General features: G+C 42.4%; 1 protein-coding gene and 1 pseudogene across 1 annotated transcript; one reads left to right on the top strand and one right to left on the bottom strand.

Annotated features, from left to right (window-relative positions):
* Positions 1–16,311: 16,311 nt before the first annotated feature.
* On the bottom strand, positions 16,312–16,639 carry LOC131893754 (protein BEX3-like; annotated as a pseudogene).
* A 1,696-nt stretch (positions 16,640–18,335) lies between these two features.
* LOC131893753 (patr class I histocompatibility antigen, A-2 alpha chain-like) lies at positions 18,336–22,514 on the top strand. Its single transcript, XM_059243849.1, has 6 exons — positions 18,336–18,420; positions 18,623–18,892; positions 19,142–19,372; positions 20,731–21,006; positions 21,129–21,239; positions 22,471–22,514. Exons 1-6 carry the CDS (start codon positions 18,336–18,338, stop codon positions 22,512–22,514), a joined length of 1,017 nt encoding a protein of 338 aa, XP_059099832.1.
* Positions 22,515–25,863: the final 3,349 nt, after the last annotated feature.

The following is a 25,863-nucleotide window of genomic DNA, read 5'->3' as shown; positions in this document are numbered from 1 at the left end:
CAAGTCTCTGGCTTTTTGTAGAAACAAAAGTAGAGCCTCTTTTTTAAAGTAACATATCTTTAGATCCAAATTTTGAAGTTAAGGTACCTTTAAAATATATATATTGGTTTAACTGAGTAATCTTTATAATTAAATGTCTCTTTGTAGTTAAAAATCCCAAAGACAACATAATCTAGATTTTTTTGTGTGATATCTATCTTTATGTGACTTATTTTTTATATTAATTAAAGACTTTATTTTTAAAAACTATCTATTTTTTAATATGACTGTACACACACACACACACACACACACACACACACACACACACACACACATATATATATATATATATATATATATATATATATATATATATATCCTGAGCTGCTTGAGTTGTCAGTCTGGCTTCAAGTAGCTCCAGTTGTGGGTAACCGCTTGTAGCTACAGTTGGTCAGGCCTAGGGCCTAGGCCAAGCTGGCCCGAGCTGGGGAGCTGGGCTGCCTGCCGGGCCGCCAAGCCCAGCTGAGCCAAGCCAAGCCGAGTGATTTTTAATGAATTCTTGCCACCTTGGGTGCCATTTGTAGCTGGAGTTTTCTCCAATCCTGCCTGGCCCATGGTCAGGACAAATAGATATGATAAAATAAAAGGATAGATTATTGAACCTACTTTTAAAGAACAACAACTTGTTTGAAATGTTTTACATTGGTATAGATTTTAGTTTATTGATACAAATTTAAAGTTAATTTTGTTATACTGTGTGTGTATTTCTACTCTCGTTTAAGGAATTATGTTTATGTAACTCATTTAAATTGTAATGGATAATTAAAAAATACAGATTAATAATTAGTCATCTATGATAATCAAACTTGTAGCATGTTAGTTAAGTTTTCTAGGTATACATAGATATATTTCAGATAGATAGGTAATCTTCAAACACTCCAAAGACCTACAGAATATGGCATTTAAAATGTTTTAAAAATTTAGACTTTCTGGACAATGAGGCATGTCTGCTCCTGGCAGCACTGATTTACTTCAGAGAGGAGGATGGGCATTGAAGACACTCCATATGCAGTTTATTTTCACCTTGGCAAAAATAGCCAGTTGGGCAAGAAACTGTTCTTGCCTGGACTGATTGATCAACTGGACATGCAGGACCCAAAGGAAGGTGACCATTGAACTTTGCTTGGCAAAACGGTTCTTCAGGTTCCTGCTTCACAGAGGGAACTGCCAGACATTCTACAGGACACAGAGAGAAATGACTGAGAGACTCTAGGCCTGTGGGCTGAAGACAGATGCCCCAACTTTACAAAGGAGCATTACGTGACTGTCCAGGCTGCCAGCTGTCTCTGTCTACTCTTGCAATACTCCTGAAAGTTGCTTACATCCTTCTCCTGTTTCTCAGGTAATATTATATCCTTCTGAGGTCTTGGATGTAGTTGAAGACTAGATAGTTATAATTTTCCTTGGTTATGATAAGAGATAAGTTAGATATGAAACCTCAGACTCACAAATATAGGATAGCTAGAATATTTTCTTTAATTTTGCCAAATACAAATAGACTAGTTATTATAAATAGACTAGATATTGTAACTAATTCTTGCTTGATAACTGTTTTGTTATATGTAATTTTACTATGTGAAAGTTAAAACCTTCCTTTTTGAAAAAAAGAAAAGAGGAAGTGCTGTGGGATGTTCTGTATGTTAAATGTGTTGCTCTGGTTGGTTAATAAATAAAACACTGATTGACCAGTAGCCAGACAGGAAGTATAGGTGGGTCAAGGAGAGAGGAGAATTATGGGAAGCAGAAGGCTGAGGCAGAGAGATGCTGCCAGCTGCCTCCATGAGAAGCAGATGTTAAGATACCGGTAAGCCACGAGTCACGTGGCAACTTATAGATTAATAGAAATGGGTTAATTTAAGATATAAGAACAGTTAGCAAGAAGCCTGCCATGGCCATACAGTTTATAAGAAATATAAGTCTCTGTGTGTTTACTTGGTTGGGTCTGAGCAGCTGCAGGACTGGTGGGTGAGAGAGATTTGTCCTGACCGTAGGCCAGGCAGGACCAGAAAAACTCTAGCTACAAAACAGGACTAAAAGAATACTCTGAAAATAAAAAGGAGAAAACAATATGTACCCAACATGACAACTCAAGGGTGATGACATTTGGGACTGTTCTTCATTGTAGGTGCTGCTCCAATGATTGACATCAGTGACCTCAAACCTTGTTCTAGAATGCTCAGGCCTCTTTCCAGATCCACTATCTTAGACTGTAAACCAGGGAGACCAGATATTACTTCTTCTTTCTCTCTCTTTTGCAGGGTCTCACACTGTACCTCAGGCTGGCCTGGAACTCACTATGTAGCTGTGATGGCAAATCTCCATTGTCAACTTGACAGGGTATAGAATCTCACAGGACTTGCAATTCTGGAAATGTCTGTGAAGGTGTTTCCAGAGAAGATTAACTGAGGAGAGGGGACTGCACTGAATGTGGGTAACACCAGCCCGTGATTTGGGGTCCCAGACTGAAGAAAATATGAAAGCCAGATAAGAGCCAGCATCCTCACACTCTGCTTCCTGATGCATGGAGATGTGAGTAATCTCAGCCATGTGCTCCAGCTTCCATGAACCCCACTATGCCTTTCCTGCCAGGATGGGTTGTACCTTCTTAAATCAAAAACCAAAATAAATCCTTCTTGCCTTAAGTTACTTCTTTCAGGTTTTATTTTATTTATTTATTTATTTTTGGTTATTTTGTTTCGTTTTGTTTTGCTTTTTACATTAATGAGAAAAGTGAGTGTTACAACTTCTACTCCCTGCCTCAGCCTGATTGCTGAGTATAGGAGAATACAGTCTTCTTCAATAATGACTCATGTTATCAACTATGAGTGAGACTGTGCTGTTGCAACAAATTGAGATTTGTTGCAACAATGGAATACTCAGATTAACATCCCTCCAATCTCAGAAACACTGTGCATTGACTGGGGATCCTGGTTTACATCCTTGCAGCTTGTAGTCCTAACATCAGCAGGCTCAGTCCAAGTTTATTATACAGACTCTTAACACAGACACTCTGAATCTTAAGATGTTCAGGGGACTGCAGTATACAGGGAAGTTGAGATTTTCTGTGCCTTTTCATTTCTTTTTCTTTTTTCTTTTCTCGTACAATTTATCTCAACTGAGGCCTTACCTCCCTCCCTTCCTCCCAATTCCCCACAACCTCCCTTCTCAGTTAGATGCACTCCTCCAGTTCCCTTTAGACAAAAGCTGGCCTCCCAATAATACCAACCAAACATCATAACAAGATGCAATAAGACTAGGCATAAACCCTCATATGAAGGCTAGACAAGGCAACCCAGTAGAAGGAAGAGTCCCTCCAGCAGGTGAAAGAGTCAGAGACACCCCCACTCCCACTGTTAGGAGTCCCACAAACACCCCAAGCTAAACAACCACATAACGTATGCAGAGGACCTAGTGAAGATCCACACAGGCTCCATAATTGCCACTTGAAGTCTCTGTGAGCTCCTATGAGCCCTGCTTAGTTGATCTTGTGGGCCTGTTCTCCTGGTGTTTTTGACTCCTCTGGCTCCTATAATCCTTCTAATCCCTCCCCTTCTTCTTTGAGGTTCCCTAATGTTTGACTGTTTGTCTCTGCATATGCTTCCATCAGCTGCTGGAGGAAGCTTCTCTAATGCTGACTGGGCTAGGGGTCAATCTATGAGTATACAAGAACATTATTGGGAATCATTACATTTCCTTTTTTTTTTTTTTTTTTTTTTTTTTGTCATTCATGTTTGATTCTACCCTAGGTCTCTGACCATCTTGCTTCCAGTTCCTAGCCATCCAGCAGTGTCAGGCACATGTTCCCTCTCATGGCTTGGGCCTCAACTTAGATCAGTCATTGGATGGCCACACCCACAAGCTCATTTCTAAGTGGATGATAGCTGTTAAGTAAAGCATAATCACACTACAACCCACAGATCCAGAGAGACTAAGTAGCAAGGAGGGCTCTAAGGGGTTGCATGGATCTCCCTAGAGGGGGAAATTTCTGTATATTTCCTAAGCTCATCCCTAAAACTGGATATTGTTTCAGGATTGTGATCTAACTATAAAATATCCCCATAGGCTCATGTGCTTGAACACTTTTGTACCAACTGTGGTGCTGATTACAAATGTTTGGAACATTTAGGAGGTAGAGTGTGGCTCTAGAAAATGGTTGTTGGTAGTTGTGCCTGGTGGCCAGAACTTTGGAGGCAGAGGTAGGCAGATCTCTATGAATTGACGTCAGTGAGTTCCAGGACAGCCAGGGCTACATAATGAGAGCAGAGAGAGGTGGGGTAGGAGGGGAGAGAGGTGGGGGAGAGAATTTGCTGGGGCTTGGCCTTGAGGTGTTGATGTTGCTATTTTAAAAAACATTTATTTTGTATACTTCTAGGCATTTTTTTCTAAAAAACATATATTTCTTTTCTAGGATACCTTATTTATTTATTTACTTATTCTGTATGACAATAACACACATTTTTAATGCATTTTGGTCATTTTCATGTATACCATTAACCCCTCTCATCCCCTTCCAATGCCCACTGTACCCATCCTTCCCAATAAGTACCTCACCTACTGTCATGAGCTGTGAGCTCTGGAATGCAATGGCCATGTCCACAAGATGGCATTTCACAGAGCTCCCTATCCTCCAGCCCTAACAATCTTTGGCATGTTGTTAACTAAACCTCAGAGGGAGTGATGCAGATGTCCTGTTAGGACCTAATGTTCAACAGACACTTACATGCAGCATTTTGATCAGTTAGGCTCTATATTAAGTGTAAGAACAAGCTTCTCTGACCAAGGGTAAGAGTAGCAATAATCTGTGGGTATCCACACAAATATTTATAAGGCCATTTGACAAAATTACCATTTAGCAGCACAACAGTAGTATGTGGAGCCCTACCTACTCCCTAGGGCTTATGAATCCCTTTGCTATGGGCTTTTCTCCAAGTTTACAGCACGAAGCATAAATTCCCACCTGCGGACCAGGCCTCAAATCTAATAAGAAAGTGACTGGTCATCCCCTTAATTCTGGTAACAGGGAAATTCTGTCTACAGCATTCAACAAATAGGAAGGAAATGTTTATTAAAATGGGTGTATATAGAATCAATGCAATAAAGGAACAATAATCACAATTTAATTTATTGAATTCTCAATTATAAAGTCATAATAGTACGGAATGGAGAGATGGTTCAGCAATTAAGGTCACAGGCTGGGTTCCTGGATCTGGGACCAGGTGATCTGATACCCTCTCTGGCATTGTGAGCATATGGTGCACAGTCATATGTTTAGTCAAAACACCCGTACATATAAAGCACATATTAATCTAAAAAAATTAAAGTCATAATAATAATTAATATTTGTGGGCCATATATGGTGTCTTATACCTACCTTTAATCCCAGCACTTGATATCACTGGAACAGGAGGATTATTAAGAGATTAAGGCTAGTCAGGCATGGTGAACATGCCTTTAATTCCAGTACTTGGAGGTAGATCTCTGTAAGTTCAAGGCCAGCCTAGTCTACAAAGCAAGTGTTAGGGTGAGGGTTAGGGTTAGCCAGGCCAGCTAAGGCTACATACTGAGATCCTGTCTCAAAAATTGTAGAGAGTGGGGGAGGGGGGAGGGAGAGGGAGACGGAGAGGGAGAGAGAGAGGGAGATTAAGGCTAGCCTAGGCTAGCCTGGGCTGTTACCAGAGTTAAGGCCTAACAAGCCATGGTCAGTTGTCTGTTCAACAAGGTAATTAAAAAGAGCAAAATAGTATAAAGCAAGTGAGTAAAGGAGATTTATTCAATATGGGCACATTGATAAGGGCAGAGAGGTCTAGCAGCTCCCAAGTATATATTCAGAATCCTCACATGAGGACAATGTTTAACAGAAGGTAACAGATGTGCATAACTAGGCTGTCCAAGTCCAGGGTGTGTCTAGCTCACCATTAACCCTCCATTGTCTGGTCTGTAGTTTCATCCCACAAGTGGTCCAACACATTATTAGAAGTGTGTGAAACATCTCTTCTGGGGACAAGTTCCTCTTCTGGCTGGCACCAGGTTTGAGTGTTTGTCTCTCAGCATGAGATTCCTGGGACAATTACAATTCCCTGAGGTATCTTAATTCATAGTCACATATTCAACAGGAAGGACACAAGTGTCTTTAGACTATCCTCAGGCCAGTTATATCCAAAAGTTCCTATTTAAACCTAATCCTGGATGTGATGGTATTTGAGGTAGGGACTTTGGAAATAATGGGATCAGGACGGGGAGCCTTTATGAATGGGTTTAGTCCTCTCACAACTGAGAACCCAGGAGCTCTTTTACCATGTCTGCCATGCTGAGAACTCAGCAAAAAGACAGCGTCATTGTACCAAGAAGTGAGCACTCAGCAGACACTGAATTAGCCATCACTTTGACCTTGGGTCTACCAGCCTCCAGAACTATGAGAAATAAACTTTTGTTCTGTGTGAGATACCCAGCCCCTGGTATTTTGTTGTTGTTAGAATTCCTGGCCACTCCTTCAGCTATATTACTGCACATGCACAATTCAGTAGCTAAGTAAGGGGTCTTACGTCTTACATCATCCAAGTGCTGCATGTTCATGCAAATGTGCAGCACGGTCATACTGTCTGCACATCCATAGTATAGCTCCATAAGCCCACATGTGCATATGTAGGGAAATCCTTAAAAAGCCAGTCACATACTCCTCCCTCCTCTTCTGTTCTCTCCTCCTCCCCCCACTTTCTCTCTCCCTGCACATGTCTTTCACAGGCCTGGTCACTCTCCTTTGTCTACGCCCCCTACCCCTACTCCCACCCCTGGCTCCAAGAAAGCTCTGATATTGGGTTTTGTCATGCCTCATGACCTTTCCTCACAGAGTAAAAGTGCTGTTTATTTAAAACCAACAGTTGTAGCATTACAAACAAATATATACAATGTACCTATTATAAATTCATTCTCAAACATTTCCCAGGGTCCAGATCTCCTTTAATCCAGGCCTGGTGACAAATGCCTATAATACTGGCACCTAGGAGGTTGAGGCAGGAAGGTTGAAAATTCCATGTCAGTCTGGGTTACAGAAGACCTGATCTAAAAGCAAGCAAGCAAACAAGCAAATAAACATATGTACCCCTATGCACCCAAACATCTGTATATGTGTAGGGATATTATGCCCAGATTACGGGGACCTCCAAAGGACCACCATGGAGACCAGATCCCGTTTGTAAATGTAAAGAGCCTTTATTTTCAATGAAGTGGTGAGATCAGAAAGGCCAGAGCCCAGGCAGGGTGTTTTTTTTTTTTTTTTTTTTTTTTTTTTTTTAATCATAACCCAGGTTGTAGTACAGGGATTTACAGGGGTTCAGGACCTTGATTGGCTGACATTTGTCTACGGGTATGGGGAATGTTTGGAATGTCAGGTATTTCCCTTTAGATTGGGGAATGTTTGGAATGTCAGGTATTTCCCTTTAGATGCAAGCCCTCCCTGTGTGGAGTCAGCTTATATGGCTTTTCCTGGGTCCAGGTATTGGCTGCTAGAAGCTGTGTCTGGGCCTCTAAGCCTGTCATAGCAGCTATGTGGTCAAGCTGTTTTGGGCCCTCCCATAGGGACATGAGTTCAAACACATCTGGAACTCTACCAACTTTCTTTATTTGGGACAAATATCCCATAGCTTCTGTCTTACCTGGTGCACGGCAGGCAGACACCTTGGATCTCCTTCATGTTATCCCAATCACCCCTTTACTCCACTGTCATGCTGGCTGTCCTGTTGATAGAACTTCATGGATTCCCCCTCTTGTGTTTTGGTTTCTTTTCTTTTGTTGAGTCAGGGTCTCTTGTAGCCCAGGCTAACCTCAAACTCTTGCTATGTAGCTGAGGATGATCTTGAACTCTTTGTTCTTCTGTCTACACCTCTCATGTGCTAGGATTATAGGTGTATAACAATGATACATGAGGAATTGGGGTTCTCTTTTGGGATTCTTAGTGTCAATAATAAAGTAATTTAAGAGTAGACAAAAGAAGAATCTCAAGGTCAATATCAAGTTAAAAAGGAAAACCTCAGGATCAGCAAGCTGCCAAGCCTCAGCAGCTTCCTGGAGCAGGAGAATGGAGGAAAGAAGGGATAAAGGCCATTTTAAACTGTCATGGAGGTCAGACACAGGGCAGACAAACAGCCACATGGCAAGGAAGGAGGCTTTAAAGGAAGAGTAAGGAAGCTGAAAATATTGATGGGAAGACCCAAGGTGTTAAGGAGAGCATGCTTAGAGCAGAGACAGAAGGGAGGGAAAAGGGCTAATCCCGAAGTTGGGCAGACTAACAAATCTACATGGCTGTGATCCATCTGCTACTGCATTAAGGGCTGGGATTCTGGGGAGAAAAAAATATAGCATCTCATTAGAGGACTAATTATCCTGCTTGTCTCTTTAGCATGGATTAAGGTGAGTACACCTTCCTAGGGGTGTCCTTAGGCCAAGGAATGATCCTGCTGTAATACCAGATCTCTATCCAGCCCAGAGATTCTGTTCTCTTGTAAGGAGTTGTTCCTACTCTAACACTTAGTCATATCAACCTTGTATGAATATGAATATGTATTAAAGGAGAGTTTCTGATAAAGAACAAAGACATGCAATTGTCCAATTCTGTAATGGTAACTACAAGTCTGTCAACCACTTTGACAAGAAAAAGTCCTCCCAGGAAAGCTGCTTTCTCTAGAGACTATAGAAATATGCAGTCTGTTTATACTATAGTATCACAATGGTCCCTTTATAGGGTCCTGTGTAGCCCAGCTGACCTAGAACTCACAGAGATCAGCCTGCCTCTCCCTCTAAAGGGCTGGACCCTTACTTTTTAGTATATTTTATGTATATGTGTATCTATGTGTATACACACATGCCATAGCCTGAGTATGGAGGTCAGATGTAGCTGAAGTTTTCTCCAGTCCTGCCCAGGACCACAGACCCAGTAGCCACTTATAAAATAATCACTCAGAGGCTTATACTAATCAAAACTGCTTGACCATTAGCTCAGGCCTGCCTCTGACTAGCTCTTATATTTAAACTCAGCCGATTTCTGTTAATCTATATGTCAACACGTGTTCTGTGGCTTTACCTTGTGCCATTACATGCTGCTCCCTGGACAGCAGGTTGGCATTTTCTGACTCAGTCTTTCTCTTCTCAGAATTCTCCTTGTCTGCTTATCCCATCTCAGTTCTCAGAGAGCTAAAAAATGGTGCCCTTGCTTCTGCCACATGGGCCCTTATTCCTCTCTTCAGAGGCCCCAGCCATGCTGTCTGTCTCTGGTGCTGGGGCCTGGACTCCTCTCGGAGCCCCACCATTGTAGCAGGAATCTTAGGAGGTCTTATTGATAAAATCAAGCCTGAGGCCGGTTACTGGGGTGAACGCTGGAAGATCAGAGAGACAGAACAAGCCACAGCTACCTCACCTTGCCAGTTCCTCAGCTGATCCTGTTTCCTCAGACTGTAAGCCTTTGAGTCCTCATATTCGAATGGATCTTAGCTGAACTGTGCTGCTCAAAGCCTAAAAGCTTAAGCAGCCAAAAGCTTCTAGTTTCTGGTCCTCACGCCTTATATACCTTTCTGCTTTCTTCCTCACTCCCTGGGATTAAAAGCTCACTTTCTGGGATTAAAGGCATGAGTCACCATGCCTGGCTGTTTCCAGTGTGGCCTTGAATTCACAGAGATCCAGAGGGATTTCTACCTCTGGAATGCTAGGATTAAAGGCGTGTGCTACCACTGCCTAAACTCTATGTTTAATATTGTGGCTGTCCTGTTCTCTGAACCCAGGTATGTTTATTAGCGTGCACAATATTTTGGGGAACACAATACCACCATGCTGTTTTCTGTCTATCCATGACATTAACAACTCTTTTAATAAATTACTTATCCCCAAGAGTCCATCTCGAATCCACATCCCAGATGTTTCAAAGAAAGTATTTTATTTCTGTACTCCCAGACCAACCTCAAGCTTCCTACATTCTTTTCTTTATAGAAAACTGAATGGATTAGAAACCCTCTGAAGAGAATGACATCTTTCAGGAAGCCTCTTCCAGTGTGGGATTCACACACATGAGGTGGGACTGTCCTGACCACAGACCATGGGTGCTGCCTAGGATAGGAACAAAGCTTTCCCTCTAGAAGCTCAGTGTCACTTCTCACAAGACAGAGAAAATTTCCCTTCTCAACAGGATGTCTAGTTTCACTTCCTCACCTGTAACCCCAACATTGTCAACAGAGGAAGAGGAACAAATGGACTCAGACACCATCACATTAATTAGAAAAGATACTTAAGTGTCATAAATTCTTTTTATCCTCTCATGTTGCTGTGTCCTGGTTCACAGTGAACATCCTCTACTCATATTTTAGATTCCTTTATACCCTGACTTGTCATTTCTCTTAGATTTGAATTTAGAGAGAGAAAATTAACCTAAAGTTGAATACCCCAGCTATACTATGATTCTCCCTCACTATTTTCACCAATAGTTAAATATGGTTCAAATTGCATAGCCTTTACCCAAGGTTCCAGTTTTGTATAACATTGATATTTTCTTATTTTATAACAAGTGAGGCAGAGTGTCTTTACAGGCTCTCATTGTTCAGAAAGCTCCCGCTGAATAAGGCCCTGAAGCTTCTAGGATCTTAAAGTCAATGGCTGCAAAAACCTGCTCTAGCTTAGAACATGAGATGCCTTGGTGAACTCCAAAGCTTACCTCAAAATGCTTAGCAGTGATCATTTTTGTCCATTCTATCCTCCCAAACAACAAGCAGTTACGTACATTTCTAGGAAATACTGGCTGCCACTAATGGATTCCTAAGGCCCCTTTCTCTTGTTCCCTCCTTCACCCCCCTTTTTAGGATCTTGTATTTCCCTCAGGAACTTTACTTTCTTTGAAACTCTACATCTAGCACAGTCCATATCTCTGAACTGCAGTTTACATAATTTTGATAAGCCTTTCAGCTATTCTCCCATAAAAATAATGGGATTGCTGAAAGCATTCCTGGGTGGCCTTTTCCTTATTGGGTCCATCTAGTGCCCTACTTTTCACAATGATTGGACCCCAATACAACACATGTACCCCAGTGTCTGTGTGCCATGGCAGCAACAGTCATCCTAATTGAGGAAACTAGCCTCTTATTCAAGGATCCTCATTCACCCCATGCTCTTAATGTTATGTCTACTCCCTTAAAAGTACTTACGACAAAATATCTATGGGCCAGCAGACCACCTAGGAACAAGTCCTGTGACCAACATTCCTCATCCTCTTGTGTCACTTAACACTTTACATCTGTCTGTATACATCTAGCCTTTTTAGACCAAGATCCTCTTTCCCTCAGCATGATCACCTCACAGCCATCAAAATCGCTTGAAGCAACGAGAGGTTCTTGGATGTCTCTTCAAATAACCCAGATTGATTTCTCTGTGGTGATGCCTCTTAGAAAGCAGTTTTAGAAGACAGATTATAATTGGCTTTGCCACAGTTTCCCTCAGACACCCTAAGCCCACTAGGAAGTCAGCCTGTGTTAATGCAGCCTGAAAGACCAGCATTCAAGGCTGCTGCAGGGTTGTAAAAGGAATGCCACAGAGTAGCGGAATTTAGGAATAATTTTTTTTTTCTTAGAAATGGAATGAGACACACACATGTGTACTGATGGTCACTCTTTTCTATTTATTTATTTATTTATTTCTCCATATCCGTCCCTCTCTTTGTTATACACAACTAATATATATTTAACAGAAATTCTTCAGGCATTAAAAGTTTTATTTGAAGTTTACATTTTATTTCTAAAGCAAATGATAAGAAGCAGAGTGTTGCCGGGCGGTGGTGGCGCATGCCTTTAATCCCAGCACTCGGGAAGCAGAGCCAGGTGGATCTCTGTGAGTTCGAGACCAGCCTGGTCTACAGAGTGAGATCCAGGAAAGGCACCAAAGCAACACAGAGAAACCCTGTCTCGAAAAAAACAAACAAACAAAAAAAAAAAAACAAAAAAAACCCAAAAAACCAAAAAAAAAAAAAACCCCAAAACAAAACAAAACAAAAAAGTCGTGTTCTGATAACACACATGTAATAAATCTATTAGCTTCCTAATTAGTGGGCAGTTGCAGCTGTAAAAGAACATCCAGCTGTTCTGTTATCTACTAAGGAGATAGCCTATGAAGGGTTACAAAAGGGGGTTATAAAGTTAAACTATTGGGGAATCTAGAAAAATAAAGAAATTGTGCATTACATTCTATATTTCTAAGTGTATAAAACATTTTAAACTAACATTTTGTGATTAACAATCATAAAAGTGTTGATTTCTCTCGGACTTGGAGCTCCAAGATATTTAGAGTAGGAATAGGAGAAGACAGCTGAAGAAACAGGTCCCTAATGCTGGAATAAAGTAAGAGCGGAGAATCATCTTTCAATTTCCAGTTAGCCTAAGTGGGTTGGCAAGCTCAGCAGAAGCTGTCAGCCTGTCAGGGAAGCTTGCTTTGTAGCTAATCAAATAGCCATGGCTGTTGCAAGCTGATATCCATGCTGCAGGCAGTTTGGAAGTTAACTCTTTCCTTTCCTCTCCCAGTGATTTGTCCTGATGAATGCTCTGACTGAAGCAGGCAGTGGTTGTAGCAGCCTCTACTTTCTGTCTTTTATGCCCTCAGGGGGTCCTGTGGAATGATTTACAAGTAGGAACAGCAGGGGAAGCCAAATAAGGGTATAGCATTTTACTGTCTCTTTCTTAGATCCCAAGTGAAATTGCAATGAGTTTTCCCATGAAGGGAGGGAGGGGCGGAGAGTTTCAGAGTAAACATAGGCTTTCTGTTGCCTGTCATCCCCTGTAGCTGAGCCTGACCTATAAAGTCAAGAAAACTCAGAGGTCTCCTTTGTTTCTTTTTTACGTTCCTTGGGGGCTCAGGCCGTTTGGAATGTATGGTTAAACCTTGCAGGGGGAGAGATTTAGGATTATGATACTCTGTTGCCTCCTTCTCCAAGTCAGTTTCCTCCTCATAGGTTAATTTGTCCATGTCTGATTTGTCAGTATCCTCTTCTGAGCTGTTTTCTCTGGGATCTGTTATTAAAGGATAAGCATTCTTTCTAGATTCTGAGTGAGGTGAAAGTGGAGGTCTTTCCTTATGGGGACAGTTGGTTCCGGATCTGGTTTGTACATCAGCTCTTGACCATTTGCCTGTGCTTTTCTAAGTACATTCCAAATGGCAAATGCTGTAAGAGCCATGTCCATCCCTTCATTTTTTTGTACACCAATTATCTTAATATCTATCCCTATTGTCTACATCTAGGGTCCTCCAGTCTGGAAGCCAGGGGCTGACTTTTTGTATGAACTTAAGAAAGTCATTCATCTGGCTAATAGTAAATTTAATTCCTCTCTTCTTAAGCATGTGTTTAATAATCTCAATGAACAATTGCTATTCTCTAGATTCTGTTTGAGCCATTTTGAGAAAAAAACAGAGACAAAGGAAAAGACAAAGGAAAGTTGGGGAATTAGACTACTCACCTGTCTTTTCTGGCTTTCCATGTCCAGGGGATCTGCAGAATCCTGACTGAGAGCTATCAGAGGCTGCTGATTAGTGAGTCCTCTCTCTTGAACACTCCCAGAAGGTGCCAACGTGGGGGACAACCTCCATGAGGACTACCTCTTTTGGATAGTGTTTTGATTATCTTTTTATTGGTCCCTGATTCCAGCACCAGATAACAGTCTCAAAGACCAGCTTTCAGGGCTGCTACAGGGTTGTAAAAAGAATTCTGCAGAGTACCAGGACTTAGGAATAGTTTTTTTTTTTCAATCTGAGGGTCTTAGAAACAGAATGAGACACACGTGAGTACTTGCGGTCACTCTCTTATTTCTTTCTCTTTATGCTATTGAGAATATTGCTCTTTCTAGAACTTCTATTTTGGCAAAAGGAAACATGGACACTATTAAAATTACTCCAAATAATGAGTATGGAGCTTGCCAAGAATTTGGCAAAATCTGGTAACTACACATTCTTAACTTCAACTGGTACTCCATGTACCAGCAGATGTTACCATGACTGCTCTATTACAGGTTATTCACTTTCCCACTAGGATTGCTACAGTAAAGAAGCAAAAAGTGCTGGGTGATGGTGGTGCATGCCTTTAACCCTAGCTCTTGAAAGGTAGAGGCAGGTGGATCTCTGAGTTCGAGGCTAGCCTGGCGTAGAGAATGAGTTCCAGGAATGCCAGAGCTACAGAGAATCTCTCTCTCTCTCTCTCTCTCTCTCTCTCATTTTGAGAAACTCTATCTTGAAAAACCAAAAGGAGAAGCAGAAGAAGGAGGAGGAGGAGGAGGAGGAGGAGGAGGAGGAAGAAGAGGAGGAGAAGGAACTAAAACTATATGCATAGCATATTAGAGGTTTGGCAGATACTAAATATGCAGCCTCAAATGCCCCCATTTTTTTGTACCCAATTCATAAGCCTGTATTCATCTCTGACTAATACCATTATAGGATAAATGGCTGCAAGTCTGGCCAAATGGACTTCCTCTGACCTTTAACACTTTGGCTTTCACATATCTTCTACAAAATAGGATGTATGTGTTTCTTATAGTTAAGGGACTAAAAACATCCGAAAGTTAAGGTTCCTACATCCGAAAGAACTTTATGTAGTAACACTAAACCGCCCAACTGACATCAGATGAAAGAAAAACATCCTCCTGGATTCATAAGAATCAAAGCAAATTAGATCAGGACAATTGGATGGCCAGCCCTACAAGTGACTTTAGATTGCCAGGCTGGTTCTCAAGTCCTAGAGGCAGACAGCACCATAAAGTAGAGAGTCATTTCTCAAGGTCATGGATCCGGATCCATCTACTTCCCTCTCATAGTATTCTTTGTAAAATCCTCCTAAAGGTAAAGCTATTGCTTATTATTATTATTATTATTACTACTACTACTACTACTACTACTATTATTTAGTTTTTCAAGACAGAGTTTCTCTGTGTAGCGTAGCTGTCCTAAACTCACTCTGTAGACCAGGCTAGCCTCCAACTCAGAGATCCACATTCCTCTGCCTCCTGACTGCTGGTATTAATGGCATGTGCTGCCACCACAGCCTAGAAAGATAAACTTTAAAACACTTTTCTTGTGCTTTTCTCTTTGTGGGTAATTCATTGATTCCCTTCCTTGCAGTCTCCAACACACACACACACACCCCAGCCAGACAGGTCTAACTTTTCAAATGCTGGGATTTCAGGTCTCTGTCACCATATTGAGCTTTGATCTACATTTCTTAAAACACAAGATATATATTCAACAGACAAATGAGGTTAAGCCATTTGTGACTAAATTATTTTAGGAATAGTTGCTGTAACGGGTTTTGGGAGAATCAGTTTAGATTTATTCTTTTCTGATTACTTAGTCTTATTCTAATTTACCCTTTTCTCTGTTTGAAGATTTATTGCCATTTGGTTATTGGTCTGCTTTTCCTTTTCTCAGCTGCCAGCTTCTGTGTGACACTCGCAGGGAAATTTCAGATGGGGAGTGACAGAGTCCAGGGACTATCACTCAAAATATGGAACTCTGGCGTGCCAATTTGTTTGTTTGTCTTCCTTTTTGAGAAAGGGTTTTTTCTCTGTAGTTCTGGCTGATCTGGAGCTCACTGTGTACTCAAACACATGGTGATCTGCCTGCCCTGTCTTCAGAGTACTGGGATCAAAGGCGTGAACTACCATGCTTAGCTTATACTGTTTTTGTTGTTGTTTGTTTGTTTTGCTTTTCAGTTGCTTTATTTGCTTACATTATTTTCCCATACAAATTGGCAAAACTGCATTGTGTACAGAAACTTACACTGAGTGGGAAGGAAATCTCCAATTAGAAGCTGGTAACAAAAGACCCATGGAAATAACACAAGGCTCACCACAAACAGATCAGTAAATGCATGTCAGGAAAATACAAGGAAGAAGAAGTTGGCAGGTCTGGTCCAGGTCATGATTTCCAGGTCTATGTGCAGAGATGCTCCCCACCCCAACACCTACCCCCTTCTCAATAAAATAAATGAATAGAAAAATAAAGCCTGGCAGCAGTATTGGTGGTGATGGTGATGATGGTGGTGGTGGTGGTGGTGGTGGTAGTGGGGGTGGTGGTGCATACCTTTGATCCCAGTACTCAGGATGCAGAGCCTGTTTTACAGAGTAATTTGAGGGACAGCCAAGGCTACAGAGAGAAGTCCTCTCACCAAAAACAAACAAACAAACAAACAAAAAACCAAAAGAAGAAGAAGAAGAAGAAGAAGAAGAAGAAGAAGAAGAAGAAGAAGAAGAAGAAGTCTGATCACTATATGAATCTCATGGAAAATTGTAGAAGCATAAGGCAAAATTCATCATGATGAGCATGTTGATTAGAGAGCTCCTCCCTATGGATATACAGATTCTTGACTGTAGCTCCCTAGGTTTCCTCCTGATTCTTCTCATCTTTTCCATCATATCATCCATAGCCTATCTCCACTCATCTCATCATTAATCTGCCTGTTGGGTACAGCCTGTAGGAAGTTAGGAGCAAGTCTATGAGCCTATCCTCTTCTCTTGTTTCCTGTAGGCTGGTAGCCATCATCTCTTCCCAAAGGGTGGTCAGTCTTCTGTCTCTTCTGCAGTGGCTGCTCCATTTCTTCCTTTTCCTGGGTCTGTCCCTTGCCGTGTTCACCACTTCTCAGTTCTCTCTGCAACACAAGGTGCCAGCAGACATGCTTCACTCGCCCAGGCCTAATGCCAGCCTGCCATGTACAGGGCAGCAGGGAGCTGGTAGCCAGATGCCAGTGATGACTGTACCCAAGGCTGTGCAGTTCTGCAGCCTCATGCTGGTTATTTTACATAAAGGAAGTTAGGAGCTGATGTTGGACAGGACATTACTCTTCTCTCCCCTAACCTGCCTAATACCCTGAATCACAAGAGGAGAAAATAATTACCTCTGTTCTTCCCCCTCTGTTCTATCAAGAGTCTCTTATGACAAGAAGAGTGTCAGCATCCTGGTCAGACTTTTGCCACATACCATCATCATCTACTTTAGTCCCATCCAATGCTCCAAAAGAAAATAATTTTCAAACCATTTACAAACTCATCTGTTCTCTGGGCACAACAGGCAATTACATGTTCTCCAACCACATTGACTTCCTCTAAAAATCATTTACTATTCCCCAACATTCCTCATTCTTTCCCTCTCACACACACAAAAATTATAGAATTCAGGCCATTCCTCAAATCCTGGAAGCCCCGGTGTCTCAGCCCCTTGAATGGTAGAAATAAGTCATGTGCCTCCAAGACCAACAAAAACCAATAGCGTTTGAGGCTGGGTAGAACCCATGAAATTACTGAGACACTTTTGTGAGGAGTATTACATCAAAAATACTTTTATGCCTCTCAGATTTACTTGCCATATTTACTGTGGTGTGCTTGACACTGAGTTAATCGGTTGACACCTTAGTCTGAACAAGGCTGTGAAAAACTAACCAGGAGTTACTGCATTCTTCACCACCACTGCTACTTACTTGCAGAATGTAAGGGCAGTCTCACTTTTTAAAAGTCTTTTTTATAGTAAAGTATCAAGGGACTGAAGAGATGGTTCTGTGGTTAAGAGTGCTTACTGATCTTGTAGATGACCCCAGACAGTTTCTAGCACCCAGCTCACAAACACCTGCAATTCTAGTTTTAGAGAATTTGACTGCCTCTTCTGACTTACATGACATCCTCATACATATGGTATATATTCGCACAAATTCACACGCACACACCCATAAATAAATCTTTTTTTAAAATGTCAGTGTCATGTAGGGTGAGCTGGCCTTAAACTCATGTCAAACCTCTTGCCTCAGCACAGTCTCCTAAGTGCTGGAATTACAGATGTTGGCCACCATGAGCAGCTTTTAACGCGGTAAATATCCTTGGAATTAACCTACATAAAACTTTGAGGTGCTTAATAATGTATAAGCACAAATAAGAGATCCTGAAACCAAAACATTCATAATCTCAACACACCTCCTGAACAGGACTCAAAGACCTCCAATTACAGGAGGAAGGGGTCTCCATGAGTCCCTGGTCTGAGGTTTTGCCTTTAAGGTGTTTGAGGTGGGGAAGTCATAGGTTGGGAATTCCCTCATCGCCCAGGAATTCCTTTCTGTAGCCTTCAACCTGTATCAGTTGTCCTGTCCTTCTATCTGGACACATGTTCTCACGCCCACTGCACGTCCGAATTCTGGAGAAAGCCACACACAGTCACTGTGGTATCTCCGCACAAACTATGACGCTATAAACTCCACAGAGAGAGGAACAAGTTCTCAATCTCTCCAGGTTTTCCAGACACCAAGGATGGGGGCTGCAGTGCAGCGTCCAGCTCTCCTGCTGCTCTCAATACTTCTGCCTCTGACTAAGACCAAGACCCACAGTGGCGCTGGTGAGTGTGGGTCAGGAAGGAAAGGTCCTCTGCTGGGAGGAGTAGGGCGCCCGGCCAGGGGAGCATCCCAAAAACCCTTTCTCATCACCCACCCAGATCCTCCCAGCCCTCTCCACCCGCATTCCGATTCTTGAGCCTTGATCCCCTCCCAGCCTGCGCACTTGCCCTTGGTCCTGGGAGTCTCACTGCGCACCTCCCCCAGGGTCACACTCGATGCGGTATTTCGTAACCACGACTGCGTCTCCAACTGGTCTCCAAGGTCTCAAAGTCTTCGCCGTTAGCTACGTGGACGACACGCAAATCCTGCGCTTCGAAAGTGACGTGGCTACTAAGTTGGAGCCGCGCGTGCCATGGGCGAAGGAGATGGGGAGGGATTATTGGGAGGGGGAGAGAATAAGTCTGGAGAGTTACTCCCAGTTGGCCCGAGAAAACGTGCGATTTGCACTCCGGATCTATAACCAGAGCAATGACGGTGAGTAACCCCTACATGTCCCCCTGGGCTGGCCCAAGTCGCCCAAGGTCCCAGATTCTAGGTTTGGTCCGAGGTTGCAGTTCCGCAGAGACCCTGGGCCCAAGAAAGCATAGGACTGAGACCCGGTTCCCTGTTCAGTTTAGGTGGAAATTCTCTGGGTGGATTGGGCCCTGTGGATGGGACTGACTTTGGGGGCGGCGGCAGGCTCTCATACCTTCCAGTGTTTCATTGGTTGCGACGTGGGTCCAGACCGACTCTTCCTCCGCGGGCACTATAGACATGCCTTTGATGGCCGTGATTACATTAGCCTGAACGAGGACATGAGAACTTGGACTGTGGCTGACAAGACGGCTCAGATCGCCCAGCGAAGGTGGGAGGAAAAAAAGATAGCAGAGGAAACAAGGCTCATCTTGGAGGGCCGGTGTGTTGCATGGCTGCTCAGACACCTGGAGATAGGGAAGGAGATTCTGCAGCGCTCAGGTAAGAGGGCCTGAGAAACAATTCCTCCTTCTGCACTTGGAGTAGGGCGCATGCCTCCTAGGAGAGAGGAAAATGGGACCAGCTGAAATACTGTAGCTCTCTCAGTATTGTATCCAGGGAAAGGAGTGTCCTGGTTTTCCTGACCCAACATCAGAGAGTGACTCTCCCGGGACTCACCCCTCTCTCAAGACAGTTTAGGGTCTCTTGGGATGATAGGAAAGATGTAACATCAATCTTAAATGGCCTTATTAAATAAAAAACCTGGTGCCAGATATTGGGTTAAATTCTGAAAGATCAAAGAGACAGAACAAGCCACAGCCGACCTCACCTCACAACTCCTCAGCTGATTCCTTTTCCTCAGACTGGAAGCCTCTGAATCCTCACCCAAACAGATCTCAGCTGAACTGCTGCTAAAAAACCTAAAAGCTTAAAAGCCTTTGGTTCCTGGTCCTCATGCCTTATATACCTTTCTGCTTCCTGCCATCACTTCCTGGGATTAAAGGCTTGTGTTTTTTTTCCAAGCAAGATATGAGATCTCAAGTGCTGGGTCTAAAGGTGTGTGCCACCATGCCTGGCTCTGTTCCCAGTGTGGCCTTGAACTCACAGAGATACAGATGGATCTCTGCCTCCCAAGTGATAGGATTAAAGGTGTGTGTGCCAACATTTTCTGGCCTCTTTGTCTAATCTAATGGCTGTTCTGATCTCTGACCCCAGATAAGTTTTATTAGGGTATACAATATATAGGGGGACACAATGTATCACCACATAAAGAACATCCCTGAGCTGGGCGGTGGTGGCGCACGCCTTTAATCCCAGCACTCAGGAGGCAGAGCCAGGCGGATCTCTGTGAGTTTGAGGCCAGCCTGGGCTACCAAGTGAGTTCCAGGAAAGGCGCAAAGCTACACAGAGAAACCCTGTCTCGAAAAACAAAAACAAAACAAAACAAAACAAAAACAAACAAACAAACAAAAAAAGAACATCCCTGAAATAACCAACAGCAGCCCTGGTCAGTCTCCAGCCCATTGTGGACCATGGCGTCCCAGAGGCTGTTTTCTGCCCACACTCAATGTGTTCAGAGGTCTGACTCAAGTGATGATGAATCTCTCATCCCTCCACCCAAGTCAGGACCAGAAATCCCCTTTTCATGGTGAGAAACTTGGGAGGATTCCTTTTCCAAGGAATAGATTATACTAGTGCCTGAGTGTAGACAGCTTGTGTGGGGTTTGCACACAACCCCCCCTACACACACCCACACACATATTGATTCTCCTGTGCATTGCCAGGATAGGCACATGAATACTACTTAAGTACCCAGAAAAAAATATAAAACGCTTAAATTTTCCAACTCTTCTCCTCAGACCCTCCAGAGGCACATGTAACTTATCAACCCAGACCTGAAGGTGGTGTCACCTTAAGATGCTGGGCTCTGGGATTCTACCCAGCTGAGATAACCTTGACCTGGGAGAGGAATGGGGAAGACCAGACCCAGGACATGGAGGTGATAGAGACCAGGCCTGCAGGAGATGGAACCTTCCAGAAGTGGGCAGCTGTGGTAGTACCTTATGGACAGGAGCAGAGATACACATGTCATGTGCAACATGAAGGGCTGCCTGAGCCCCTCACCCTGAGATGGGGTAAGGAGGGGTGTGAGCACAGAGCCTGTTGTCAAGCAAAACAAATGACCTTCTGGGGACCCTGAGTGGGATCAGTGCTGAGCTGGGGTTTAGGGCCTCTCAACTCTACTCTCTCTTCCCAGAGCCACCACCTCCTTGGCCCACAATTGGAGTGACTGTTGGTGTGGTTCTTCTTGGAGTTGTGGTCACTGGAGCTGTGGCTGCCATTGTGATCATGAGGAAGAAAAGTTCAGGTAGGGAGGGGATTGGTGTCTGAGGGTTTTCCATGAGTTGAAGCCCTAGATGGATATGTGCTCATCTGCTGTTATGTTACTATGAAACACACCTTTGTGTGAGTGCTTACCTAACCTGGGACTCAGTGTACTAGCAGTTTTTTGTTTTGTTTTGTTCTTTTTAAAGACAAGGAACTCACTATGTAGACCAGGCTAGCCTTAATATCAGAGATCCACCTGCCTCTGCTGTGCTAATACGTTTTAAAGTCTGGGCTATGGGGGTACTCTACAGCATCATTATCCTGGATCTCCGTCAGTCTATTTATGTCCTCTGATGTAGTTCCTCAGGTAACTTTTCCAGGAATCTACTTTCATCATTGTATTTCCACCTTTTACCATCTTGTCCTGGCTCTTGAACTCTCCTTATACATTAAGGGAAAACCTAGTAAGTGTACAGAAAGGAGACAGAGAGCAAGTCCCTCTGTCACTTTCCTAACATTCCTGCAGCTGAGCACCACATGGTAGTCCTCGGCTCCACCAGCTGAATGACCACATGCTGGACCTTGACTCAGCACATGGTGATAAGGAAAAGCTGGAGCTGCATAAATGAATTTGGCTGGGGTGACATTGGCACATCCAGTTCCCATGAGTGGCAGGAAAGCTGTCCAACAGAGACCAGCTCCAGGGTGTCAGTGATTCCTGTGCTCGGTGGATCCTTAAGGGATGTGACGTTGATGGGCTTGTCAGTTCTGTTCCTAGCTATGAAGCCTCAGATTTGGTTCATGGCTTTTTCCAAAACAAAATAATCACCAACCCTCCAATATCTTTATTAAATTCCTCTGTTTTTAAATGATAAAGATTTGGATTCCATTATTTATACTTAAAAGTAAGAAATCAGCCTAGGGAATTTTCAGATAGCAGTCAGTCAGAGACTCTATGTAATTATTTATTTTCTGTCTATTTTCTTACTGTATTTTCTGTCTGAGGCTACACCTCATGGGAGAGAAAACAATACAAATCTGTTGACATGACAACTCAGGACTGATAATGTATATTCTTCCTTCTCTTTCTCAACCTCTCCCCAAAATGGAATGTCCGTATAAAACTCTTCATGGATGCTGTTCTCACCACTAGCATCAGTGGCCATAAATCCTGTTCCAAAATACTCAGGACTCTTTCCAGATCCCTCATTTAGATTGCTCAGTATGTAGCACAGGACTCACACTTCCTTTTTCTGTTTCTCTGTTAACAGCATCTCACACTGTGTCCCAGGCTGGCTTGGGAATCACTATGTAGCTGTGATGGTTAAACTTCATTGCCATCTTGAGTGGATTTAGAATCTCCTAGGAGATTCAGTTCTGGTCACATCTGTAAGAGTGTTTCCAGAGATTAATTAAGGATGGAAGACCCACCCTGGGGCCCAAGGATAAAAGGAAGAACAAGAGAAAGCCAGATGAGAGGATGCCTCCACTCTACTTCCTGATCTACTGAAGTTTGAGGAATCCCAGCCACATGTCCCTGCTGCCATTTACTCCATCACACCTTATGCTGAGATTGATTGAACCTTCTTAAATCATGAATCAGAGTAAATCTTTCTTCCTTTAAGTTGCTTCTGCTGGATATTTTGTCACACAATTTAAAAAAAGTAATTAATAAAAATCTGAATGGCTTTGAAATATCTGCAATCCTCTTTCCCCATCCTGGACTGTTGGAATTACATATATGAGCCACCATACCTGGCAACAGGAATTATTTATGTAACATGACATAAATGAGGCTGATGGATCTAGGATGCCTAGGAGCTCCTTGTCTACATTCCTTGCATCTCCAGAATCTGAATAACAGCTGCCTCTGCACCCAGTTTGTTATAAATACAGAGATTATTGGCTTTCCACCAGACTTCCTAGGTGTTTTGTTTTCATTTCTGGGATTTTCTTTCATTTTGTTTGTTTGTTTGTTGAAACAGTCTCACTATGTTGCCTTGACTGACCTGGAACTTGCTGTACATGTAGACCATGCTGGCCTTGATCTCAGAGAGGTTCTATGAGAGGAGGCATCTATCTCTGCCCAGAGTGCTGGGATTAAAAGCATTTGTCATCAAACCTGAATTTTTCTGAATCTTGTTGAGATGTCCAGAGGATTCCTGTGCACAGAAAAGTCCCTGGTCTACCAGCCTTCTAAACACATGCTCAGAACTGCAGAGACTGTGTTCTAGGTGTATGCTCTAATGAGATCACTGAGCACTGGAGGGGCCAGGATCAGTCCTGTTCTCTTTCTTGTCTATAATTAATCATTCCTTTGGTAATTTTATTCATTTCCAAGGTTTTAAATGCCATTTAAGACCACCTCCCATATGAATTTCTCCAGCCCAGAGAAGTCTCATCTCCTAGTTTATTTGTCCCTGTCAATCTGGTTGCTTTATGTGCATTTTCTTATCTGCAGACAGCAAATCAATTCTGCTTCTTGTACAGTCCTAAATTTTTGGTATCATCTTTACTTCATTTTGTAGTCCAGATTTAATCCAGTGGAAATATTGCAATGTGTATTTTAAATGAATTTAAAAATCAATTTCTTTGCACTGCTTTCCCTGCTCACACCTTAAGGAAAAATAGCCTGTGTCCCTTCCCTAAACTACTAAATGAATTTCCAATTGCTTCCTCCATTGTCTTGCTTGATTCCCACAGATTCATCCAGTTCTCAACCAGGATGATCCTTTGTTTGCTTGTTTTTGAAACACAGTCTGTGAAGCTGAACTTGTAGTCTCCTGTGTCTGCTTCCCAGTTCCTGAGCTTCCAGGTGTGCACCACAACACCTGGTTCTGGTTTTGTTGTTTTTGAATTATTTATATTTTGTAGACAATAATTCTCTTCCAGATTTATAGGGGTAAATATTTTCTCCCTTTCCTTAGATTATCTTTTCACTTGCTAATTGTTTTCTTTGCTTGGAAGAAGCTTTTTAATTTCATGCATTCCCATTTGTCAACTGTTGCTATTATTTCTTGAGCTATAAATCCTTTTCCGAACATGCTGGTCTATGCCTATATCAAAAGCGTTTTCCTATAGCAGATTTCAGAGTTTCATGTTACATGAAAGGTGTTTGATATTATTTTTCTACAGGGTGAGAGATGGGGATATAGTTTTGTTGTTCTACATGAGGATATCAAGTTTTCCCAACAACATTTGTTGAATGGGTTTTTGTTTTTTTCACCATTGTGTGTTTTAGGCACTGTGGTTAAAAATAAAATAACTGTATGTAAAGTTTTTTTGCAGTATTGGAGGGTCAAAGAATGCCACAAAAATCACACCAGGCAACAGACCTCACACAAGGGATTTATTTGGAGGGGGGCAAAAAAGACTGCTTCTGAGTGGGGATGAAAAGGGAGGAGGAAGGGAAGGAGGAAAGAGAAAGAGAGATAGGTAGATAGATAGATAGATAGATAGATAGATAGATAGAGAGGTAGGGGTAATGTCTCATACTTTATAGGGACTTTATAGTGTTGAGCATGAGCATATGGAGCCATGGCACAGTGGAAATGTGTCGAATTGTGATGACAGGAATGCTGGTGCTGAGTCCTTGAAGGCTGGGTCAGGGATGTTGGAGCCCTTGGGGAATGTCAGTGGTTCTAACACTATAGCTATAAATTATGTAGCAGAGTCCTCTATTAAATTCCACTGGTCTGTGTCTATTTCTGTGCCAGTACCACACTTTTTTATTTCTTCTCTGTAATAGAATTTGAGATCAGCATTTTAACACTTCTAGTATTGTTCTTCCTGCTATAAACTACTTTGGCTATTAGGAGTTTTTTTCTGCATCCATATAAATTTACATTTTTTCTAGTTTTTTTTAAAAGAATATCATTGGGAATTGCACTGAATTTCTAGATTTATTTCAGGACTACAGCCATATTTGCAATATTTATTTTGCCTGTTCATGAGGATAGGGGGCCTTTCTACGCCTTCTAGTGTCTATTTCTGGTTTGTTTGGTTGGTTGGTTAGTTTTGGTTTTTGAGACAAGGTCTAACTATGTAAACCAGGCTAGCCTCAAAGTTACAACAATCCTCCTTCTTCTGCCTGCTGATTTTTGAATTACAGATGTAAGCCACAATGCCCAGCCTTATTTAATGTTTTAAAGCTTTATGGTATGCTGTGGGATGTCTTTCTGTATGCTATGAATATGTGTAGCTCTGATTGGTTGATAAATAAAATGCTGATTGGCCAGTAGCCAAACAGGAAGTATAGGTGGGGCAAGCAGATGAGAAGAAGGCTGGGAAGAGGAAAGGAATCAGGAGTCACCAGCCATACACATAGGAAGCAAGATGACAAGGCAGAACTGAGAAAAAGTACCAGGTCACTTGGCTAACCATAGATAGGATTATGGGTTAATTTAAGTGTAAGAGCTAGTCAGTAATAAGCATGAACTAATGGTCAAGCAATTATAATTAATATAAGCCTTTGTATGCTTACTTGGGGGATGAGAGTGGGAGAGATTTGTCCTGACCGCTGACAGGCCAGGACACAGGAAAACTTCCAACTGCATTTTGGCTGCCCAACATGGGGCTAGAGTTTCCACCTAAAACCTGAGAAAGCTTTGAAAAAGAAGATTCTAAAACAGAGCTAAAAACAGCTTTCTAGTTGTGTCTCTCAG

Source organism: Peromyscus eremicus, chromosome 16_21 (genome assembly GCF_949786415.1).
Source record: "Peromyscus eremicus chromosome 16_21, PerEre_H2_v1, whole genome shotgun sequence".
NCBI classification, from domain to species: Eukaryota; Metazoa; Chordata; class Mammalia; order Rodentia; family Cricetidae; genus Peromyscus; species Peromyscus eremicus.
Note: the sequence above shows the minus strand (reverse complement) of the source record. Positions and strands in the feature narration are given on the sequence as shown.